This window comes from Mesitornis unicolor, unplaced genomic scaffold (assembly GCF_000695765.1).
Source record: "Mesitornis unicolor isolate BGI_N332 unplaced genomic scaffold, ASM69576v1 scaffold795, whole genome shotgun sequence".
NCBI lineage: Eukaryota > Metazoa > Chordata > Aves > Mesitornithiformes > Mesitornithidae > Mesitornis > Mesitornis unicolor.
The window spans coordinates 25997-36139 of NW_010184568.1; the positions used below are offsets into that span (position 1 = coordinate 25997).

Sequence of the window (10143 nt, forward strand, 5' to 3'; positions counted from 1 at the left end):
TTAATTTCTTTACATTGTTGCTTATCATGGGTGCATGATCTTATTATTAAAAATATTGTTTAGCTTGTTTTAATGTGAACTGTGAGAAAATACTATCACTGTTTATGGTCTTTAAGCCCATACTATGCTGGTGTGAGTGGGTCTCAGCAAAAATATTGGCTTGATTGTACAAAAGACCATTATTTTAATACTATATATATCACAGATTCCCGCAGCAAGTAACCAACACAGTGGCTGTGATCTGTGCAATATTACAAAATGTTGTAAGCCATGAGGATTTCACAAGGAAATACTGCTGCTTCTAAAAAGGATATGAATGAATTTGATCTATATGGATTATAAAAGAAATATTAAATTTCACAAAAAAGATGGTATTTAGGATGAACATAGAGCTATGTTTATTCTCTGAAATAAGGGATATTTTTCATATATTTCAGATTACCTTTTTCTGTTGAACAAATTCTTCACGTAACCTTCCGTTAAACCTACAGTAAATCAATCCTTTAGTGAATGCTTTTCTTTAAAACCATTATTATCTTGCCCTTATTCACTGTTATCATCTCTTCCCCAGGCAGGAGAAAACCCCAAACACCTTCTTAACTCCCCTCTTCTTTGCAATAGGCCAGAATTTCTTACCACAGTGGAATTTATGTACTTCATTACTGTTTTACACATAAAATGTGACCCAAAGTAAAGCCTCAGAGCCCAAAAGCTATTCCAAGTTACTACTGAATATTAAACATTCACCTTTCCATGCACTAAAATTATCCACGCTGCAGCTTTTGCCCCAGCAGAGCCTGCTGGGGGGGTAACTGCAGCTCCAAAACACAGATCCAACAGCAGCAGTTACAGGGCAGAAGGCAAAGGCAGATTTCTAGCTGTGTCTTTGTGCAGAAACTGAAATCCAGATAGACAGATTGAATGCTTCAAAAGCAGGAAAAGGCAGGAGGCATCTAGACATACTGACTTTTGGAGTATGAGCTTTCAGTCTTCCTGTGCAAATGCTGGCTATCAATGGGGGAGTGGATTGGTGTGGAGTATCCATAGCTTCTGGTTTTCTCACCACAGCGGCAAAAGCAACAGAATATGGCTCCGGCAGCACTGAGGCAGAAGGCAGCTGCCCAGCCCAGGTAGAGGGCCTCTCCGAGCTCCCTCTTCTGTGCAACATTGACCACGGGGTTGTAGAAGTCACTGATGATGGTGTTGGCAACCCAGCAGACTGGAATGAGCTCAACGACACCCGAGAGGATGAAGAGGAGCCCGGCTGCCAGAATAATATAGCCCTTGGCTTGCCAGCTGCTCTGTGCACACCTTGTGCACTTCATCCCAATAATGGCGACCCCAAAAGCAAGGAACGAGAGCACTGACCCAGCACACATCAGCCCTCTGGATGCCTGCAGGTCTGGTGAGAGGGCCAGCACGGAGTCGTAGACCTTGCACTGCATCCTGATGTTGGCTTGCCTGATGCAGTGCATCCACAGGCCTTCCCAAATGGTCTCGAACACGATGATGTTGTTCTCGATGAAGGCGGAGACCCTCCACTGAGGCATGCCCGTGACAGCAAACGTCCCGATCACGCCGATGCCACCAAGAAGCAGTCCAGCTATCTGCAAAGCACCACCGATCATGTTGCCTTTGCAAGGTGAGCACACCTCAGCAGGTTTCCGGAGGCAGGCACACACTGCTGACAAAAAAAATGAGCAGCTCTTTCTGAAAGTTGCTGTCCCTTGTGCAGGGAAAGTTTCAGAGTCAGTCTGCACTACTTTAAATCAGCTTGAATCTGGCACTCGCTACCTGGGACTTGGCTGCACCTTCATCGCCTTTGTAATTCCCCTGCCACCACTGACTCAAAGAGGCAGACTGAGCAATCAAGTGGAACAACTTTCCAAAGCAAGAGAAAGGACAGGGTGTGTGTAAACCAGCAAGAGCCATTTAGGATAAATGCACCTTCTGAGGAAAATGCTTTGCATTGAAGTCACTTATTTAAAAAAAAAAAAAAAAAAAAAAAGGCAAGCCCTACCCTTAACTCTAGCTATTGACTGTGCTAAGGAAACAGGCTGGTCTTGATAGAGGGACTGGGGTATGCACTGGGGCAGTTACTGAAGCTGCTGCACTGAACGAGCAAGAATACTCTGCCTCTGCTGGGCTTGGTGGCAGATTGCCAGGAGGAAAGCAGAGCCATGCTCCCTGTCACAGGGCCTCTGCTCCCAAAAGTACTTTTGTTCTGAAGCTTGAAGGGGAGTACTGCAGTGACAGGATCGAGGAACAAAGCAAACTAAAAGGATAAAGTCACTCTGAACCCAAAACAGTTTTGCAGAGGATAATGAAAGCTGAAAAAGACCATTTACAAGCTAGAAGGGAACAGTGAAAGACCTCAATCCTGCTAATACCTGCACGCATATATAGCTTTATACATTTCTTTTGCTATATCGAGACTTATGGTAATAGGCAGGCTTCTGGAGATACCCACATGCTTAAACAATTGCACAACCAGGTCTACAGAATGGCGAGTTAAGCTATGTATCAAATTGCTTTCCTGTGCAAAAGTGAACCCAGCAATTACCCTATGATGGAGTCTAGTGCAATGGAAAGCATTGGCTCTCCAAGTAAAGACCTATTAGATCTATCCATGTACAAACAAATACTTCAGCAAAACATCATTTTAATTAAAAAACCCCAACATAATAACAATGGAGAGCAGGTGAAATGTTCATTCAAGAGTTCTTGTGTGATGCGACCAACAGACAATCCTCAAAAATGTCAGGTCAAGAAATCTGACAGAGTCAGAAACTACAGTCACAAATCTAGGGAAAAAACCAGGCATATGAATGGATTCTTTTTACAAATTCATATAGCTACAAATATATGCATGAAATATTCAGCCTGATCTCTGCATGTGCCTTAACACAGAAAATAAAAAATTAGGCATAAACTAGGATGGCTTGTTATACAGTAGTATTCCATATGTTAAGACAAGAACTAATTTGTTACACCATAAAAGATCAATTTAGGATATAATTAGCTAGATATTGAAATACTAGTCTTCTGCTATTCATCTGAACTTTCTTGCCTCTATTTCTTTTCTTGCCATTTATATGTCTTCAAACCAAGAAAGTGAATGCAAAAAATAGAGCAGTGCAGTGCTGAATATGCCAGCTTGTTGGCATATCAAAGATAAAGAAAATATAAAAGTCCTACTTACATGTAATATTTTATGCTCTCTAAGTGTGTTTCTCTGTGTGTGCGTGTGTGTAAAACTATGGTTAGGAGGCAAGGGAAAGTAAGGGACACTCTACAAATCTTCCCATATTCAGTTTGGCTTTCACATCCACCTGCTTTTCCAACTTCTGCAGCAGGCTGCTGCTTATAAAAACATACTAAAAGCATGAAGGCAGGTCACTTCTCCTGGTTCTGGTCCCTTGAGCCCTGATTTGTGACCAGGCAACTTTCCATTATGCCCTTTTGGTTTAGATTATATCTGTGAAATCAAACCTGCTGTGTGAATGCCTCTTCTGATCCAAAGGCACTAAGTCGCTTGCACCGAAAAGTGCAGTTAGACTGCAGTTAGGTCAGCTCCAAAAGCATTTTAAGGGATGAGAAGTCAAGAAGGAATCCTATTTTTTAGGTTTGCTTCTACTGTTCCTGCCATGAATTTGTATTCGCCATTTTGGCTTCTGCTTGCCATCAGCCAGCCTCCCCTAGCAGTTCGAGCCTCTTTTGCCTTGTTTGTGAGTGAGGCAAGAGAAGAGCCCTGTAGCCTCCTGAGTTAGGGACCATGACTGCCATGGGAACTGAAGGCGCATGTCATTTTTGGTTGCCTCTGAGCAGACCCATGCCCTGGCACCCTGCTGTGCTCCTTGGGTTCTGCTGGCCTGTGTGCACAAGGGAGCGGGCAGTGCCCCCCTCCCAAAGGTGAGGTGTGCTGAAGCTGCAAGGGTGCTGGAGGGTGATAGCTCTCCTCCTGCTGCAATCCCTGGTCTCCTGGGAAGGGCATCATTTTCTGGCCAGCAATAAAGGGTGACTTGGTTTTGCTGGGCAGAATGTATACACTTCCAATGCATTAATTTGAAGGGGCCACACTAAGTCCTACCATATTGATATATGAACTGAGTAGACTGCTAAAGCATGAGAGAGTCCAGATCTGCGTAACTGAAATCACAATTTGCTGCTTTGCATGCTGCAAACTAGTGCTGTCATACAGACCCATAAGTGATGGGAGTCTGGGTACAGGACTTTGGGAAAACCAAGAAGGGAAAACTTCTCAGATGACCAGATTCACAGATGACCAGGGTCACAGAGTAATTCAAGTTAGAAGGAGTCTCTGGATGTCATGTAATTCAACCCATGCTTGAAGCTGTGCCCTTCAGAGTCAGAAGGCTAAAAACCCAATCAAGGTCCATTTCGGTTATCAAAAAAGTCTTGATGATTTCTTGGGGAAGGAGAGTGATTCAATCCAGTTCCCCCAAGGGTGAGACAAGGAGGATTTGAGGAGAGGCTATAAATACACAATGTTTCTCTGCTAAAATGGATTTTGCATATTAAATATATAATAATGTAATTATCGATGCATGGCTTTGCAGCCCCACAGTTGACACTCAAACAGTAAAGAAAAAGCTACTAGCCTCTAGCAGAACAAATAAACAAGCACTTTAATAACAAACCAGTAAGTAAACAAATGTGATACAAGCAGCAGGACTGATTTTTCTTAGAGACTACTGAAGTTCTAATTTACAGGACACAGCAAATAATTAGCTGAGCAAATATAATTTAACCACGTTATTGATTAATTTACAAAACCATTAAAGCTCCCATATAAATTCATGGTAAGATTGTATCTGCGTCAAGGATTCAGTATTTGCACATTCTTAGAAGGATTACATTTTAGTGCCTTATCTTGCTTAAAACCATTTTCGAAAGGAAATGTGGAGAAATCTTATTTGGCATTATGGATTGCATCTACTTGTTTACAATTAAAATACAGGAAGGGGACAAGTCAAGAATCTTATTGTTTGCTCTTGTCAGTATTCAGACATGCCATATCATTACAGAGAAATATCAGAATTACCTGTGACTAGCTAATCATATTTCACTGTTGGCTACAAGAGCCTATTATTTTGTTATAAAACAAATATGCACATACATAATTTAAGCAATCTTTTATCTTTTCTTTTCTTTTCTTTTCTTTTCTTTTCTTTTCTTTTCTTTTCTTTTCTTTTCCCACTACATTAAGGAATTAATATTCTTAAGGTCAGTGTTAAGCTTTTCTGTATGACTTACATATTTCCCTGCTTGGTCTTCCCAGCTTTACCCTCCTCCCCTTTCTCCTCTCCAGAGCAGGTAAGTCAGCTGCAGGCACCTGTTGTTCTGTTTTTCAGTGAGTAATGTGCACCTAAAGCAACTACAGCAGTGCCAGGGCAGAAAATACTAACATTTCAGGACTGGTCTTGGTTGGTCTGTCTGTTAGCTTCAAGCAGGACCCCACGGTCAGGACATTTTGCTCCCTGTCTCTTTAACACTTTGGTAGCACCTTTCTGCAATGAATACCCTTGTGTGAGAGCGAGAAGGGGGGTATCAGCCTTCTCACATGGCTTTTCTTCGGCATGCTGCTCATAGTTTGGGGAGGAGGTGAAGTGAGTAGATAACCCTGTGATTAGCTCAGCTACACCATTTCTCACAGCTTCTCTGGGAACTCACTGCTCACACAGCCCCCAGGTCCCTGTCATGACCTCATTTCAGATGTTCCATACCAGGAAAATACATTTTAAGCATAATGTCCTTCCTTTTCCTGAGCATATAGCATTTTTTAATTCCAGAGTTGTGAAGTGCTAACAGGAATCACTGATGCTGAGGGGGAGGTAGGGAGAGGGAGAAGAAGCGGTTGCTCAACACCTCCAAAAATCTCACCCTGAATCAGTAGCACATTGAAAAGAATCCTGATTATTGATGCTCTTATGGAAAAACAGAGAAGCATTGATGTCAGACAAGTTGTTCAGCATTTTCTTTCTTGGAAGGCTATTATTACTGTGTCAGTGGATATGCACTGCTCTGTGGCTCGCCCCAGGTACACCATAACCTGGCACTTATTTTTCCCCAAGATCTTTTACCTAATGTGGCAGAACATGAAAAGCCAGTTCAACGTATCTAGTGCAAGCAGAAAGAATCACATCTGTTCATAATCAGCTTCACTGAAGAGCCACTTCTTTTCAGCTGAGGTAGTTTTTACTCCTGCACCTTCTCTCTCCATCTCTTACCATTAACAAAAGACCATTGCCTAGATGGCAAAAGGGGCAGTGACAGAAATGCAAAAAAAAATTCATTGACTACTAATGTAACAGCATTGCAGAAAATCTTTTTGCCTAATATCCCAAATAACTTTACACGTTTGCTTTTTTTTCTTCTCATGCTTTAAATCCCATATATAAAATCCATGACAAAGTGATGATGTTCCCCTTGGATTAGCATGCGGTGCAGAAATTTCAATTTCCCTGCTTTTAAATTCTGTTTGTTTTGTGAAGTGCTAATGCAGAAAATTTTTCCCAACTTGGAACTGAGACACAGTTCAAAAATTGGATTTCCAAAGATACCCAGTGGCTAAAGAGCATCAAAGGCAACAACTTCCTGTGTTATCTGCCTCTCTATACCTTTAGAGACAGCTGAAACCTCATGGAGAGCTGAATACAAAGAACTGACCTACGATGTTGCTAAATCTTTGTGACAATCAATAACAGACAATGCTATGCTCAAGGAAAGGATGGCAAACTATCCACTTGGTGGAGTGGAAAACGGACTAGATAAAGATCATAGGCAGATGTCAGTGGATCAATCTGCACTACGAGATTCACCCTGAGGAGATTATAGGACATTTCTGGCCCCAGACTTTACCACTTGATACCCAGGAGCCTCTGTCCTAGAGTTCTCCCTAGAGGGAGAACCTTTTCTAGGTCATATCAGGACTGACTTCTGCCTTCAGATACCTAGCTTATGCTCACTGAAACCTGTCTCTCCTCTGCTGTGAAATGAGTAGGATCATGAAGGTTTTTTTCTTCATGCAGAAAGAGATGGGATCACTAATATGAATGTCTGAGATTAATACATTTCTTCATTGTTTTAGAAAAAGTTCCATGATTGATGTGTTTGAAATAATTTAAACCCCAGTTTAACCTAACCAGGTGGTTGCCTCAGTGGCATTCTCTAGCATCTCCTGCAATTAGCCTATGATTTACAGATGCCAGACCTTCTTTGAAATGAAATGTTGCCTAAGCTGATTTGATTAAAAGTTTTACATCTCTGGATAAAACCTATAATTTGTTGCATTTCTGCTCCAACCCAATTGAAGCATCACCATTTTACATTTATTTTATTTTTTTCTAAAAGCTCCCCAGGCTTTTATTTTTCGCATTCCTAACATTCTTGCTGTGAAGGGCTGCCCAACCTGAATCATGAGACTTTCACAAGTGTGACAGGATAGTTCATTAAAGATAAAAACAACTGGCCAATGCTCATCTTCTGTTATACCCCAGATGTCTCAATGATGGTGGCAGGATTTTACGAGTGGAAATGAGAGTAAAACTTCAGTTTTACCTGCTTGGCTACAGTCTATATTAAGAGTTTTGCAGAGGAAATGTTCAGAGGAGATAAGGATTGTTTTCAATTTCATTAATAATGTTTGATCTATTGCTGTAATAAGATCATTGTGGTGATAATATATATTGCAGAAACAGACTGGCATTTTTTACCTTTCAAACCTTTCGAAGCACAGCCTGGAACTACTGGCATCACTGCTCCTCTCAGCAGCTCTGCCTCAGTTCTCTTCAGAGTCAGATGCAGCAACATCGACTGGTATTCAAACCTTACATCTTCTTATGTGCTAAGCCCACCCAGATGCCAGGCAGTGCTTTCTTTTACGAGGACACGACACTGTCAGGAAATAGTCCAGCTCAGGAATCTAGGCTTAGGTACTTCTATGAAAAGCACAGCTGGGGTTGTTTTGAGTGCTGGCCTAGGGGAACGAAGTTAAACCCATACTCTAAATACTCCTTACATATGGGTGCAACTCCTCCCAAGGGCACTTTCCAGAGTTCAAAGGGGACAAAGCTTTCTTCTTGTAAATGTTGTAATTGGCAATGGCACTATAGAAAAATACATTTAAAGCAGCTATATATATAACTAGGAACCCTTTGGAAACTGAAGGAAGGATCAAAATAGCATATAAAGGGAGATTTCTATGTTTGCTCCTTTAGTCACTTTTTTCCCAGTGTGAATAGAAATCCATATGTCCTAGTTTGCTTCTGGGTTAAAACTTTCTCATGTATTGCAAATTCTCCTTGTTTGTTGGCTTTCCACTGCTGCATCCATCAGTAACAGGGGCCAGGGCTAGACAATATTCTCACAGACCAGGTTTTGCCATGGCAGACTGCTCCCAAATCCTGCAGGAGACCCACTCATGAAGTAACAATAACACCAGCCCACTTGCAATGCCAAAACTCTTCAAGATCAAGGCAAAGTGTTCCAGCTGCAATGTTATTCAGAGATCAATATGCTACTAATTTAGTTGGGGTGCTGCACAATAAATCTTCAGAAATTTACAGTGAAATGGCTACATGGCTAATTGAAACAAGCTCTAGATCAAACAGATGAGTGGAAGCAAGAAAAAGGAAGAAATTTCTTGACATTCCAGTATTATTCATAGTATTTAACCAATCATACAAGAAATTTCCTGAAAGCTATTTTAGCCAAAGTGATCACTATATTCAAAGCAAAGTCTTCTGCTCACCAAAAGGCACAAAAGAAAAAAAAAAAGAAAATATGTAGTTTAGAGCTAGCAGAGCAGCTGGAAACAAAGACAGAGAAGGAAAGGCAGGTGTCCTGGGGAGACTGAAGTGTACTGGGTTGTCAGTTTTTTCACTTGAACCACAGCAGGAAATCATCAGCTTCCAGAGAGCTCCCATTTGGGGGACTGCTTGCAAACCCTGACTCCATGGGAAATGCAGCTCCTTGGATTTCTCTTCTCACCTGTCCAAACCCTTTTCTCTTTCTGAGAAAACTGCAAGTACATACCAAAACTGACATTCAGCTCACTTATACTTCAACATACAGTGGTTGCCCCCAAATCCTGCATATGCATAGTGACCACTTGATGTTGGGAACGTCCCATCTCCTCAGTTCCCTGATCCAAGTCCTCTCTGCATACCAAGGTGGAAAGGACACTCTGCCTGAGGCAAGCGTCTCTGCCCAAATTTATCTTTGATTCCTCTTGGTGTTAGTCAGACCTATGATACTACAAAGCATCTATAAACAGCACTTCAGCAATGCAGAATGCATCTGCACACTTGGTGATGTTCTTGGTATTTGTTTGCAGCATTCCCAACTGTGTCCTTTAGATCACCACCTTCTCCCACATTTATTCTAAAAGCTTATGCCAGCAAGCTCACATTTGAATTTGGTCTATTACAGTGTAAACCATCAGATGGCACATGTTCAGCTGGCACAATGCACTCTTACTTTCATAAAAGTACTGAACAAAAATACTTTTCAGAGATACACCAATCATCCTGAAACATTATCAGTGCTATGACACTGCACCTCCTCTGATAAGTTAAATTTGTCCTCATTGGGAAAATGTTCAATTTTCTCCAACATTTCTTTGTTCGGATCTGTGACCTCTTCTGCCAGAGTGCGAGAATGGGATGCACACATGGAATGTGAGAAGAGCTGGGTGCAATTTTTTCAAGGACAATATTTTTCAATCCAAGCAGGGTTTGGCTTTTAACAACAACATATGCTGCAGCAAATGTTCTTTTCTGTCAATGTAATTCATTATCAGATGAAATTTCCAATTTGCAATATCTAAACAATGACAGAAATTCTAAATATTTAATTTAGAAATTTCACCAGTGAAAGTAAGTTTAAAAAGAAGTTGTTAAATAAAAACCCACTATTTTGCTCCATATGATCTACTTTAAAAGCCAAAACCTTCCTTTCTACACACCGAGAGTATAATTGAATTAAATTTTATATGAAAATTCCCATGGAAAAAAAAAAAATTCTTGAAAGGAAAATAATTTCAAAAAATGTATTTCTCTATCTGTTTCCCAGAGATACCTAACCTTTTCTCAAAGACACAAGCAATTTGCTGCACACAGT

At 41.0% G+C, this 10143-nt stretch overlaps 1 protein-coding gene across 1 annotated transcript; it reads right to left on the reverse strand.

The window, feature by feature from the left end:
• Window positions 1–953: 953 nt before the first annotated feature.
• LOC104540629 (claudin-8-like) lies at window positions 954–1628 on the reverse strand. The gene has a single exon (XM_010184483.1). The coding sequence runs from the start codon at window positions 1626–1628 to the stop codon at window positions 954–956; it is 675 nt and encodes a 224-aa protein (XP_010182785.1).
• Window positions 1629–10143: the final 8515 nt, after the last annotated feature.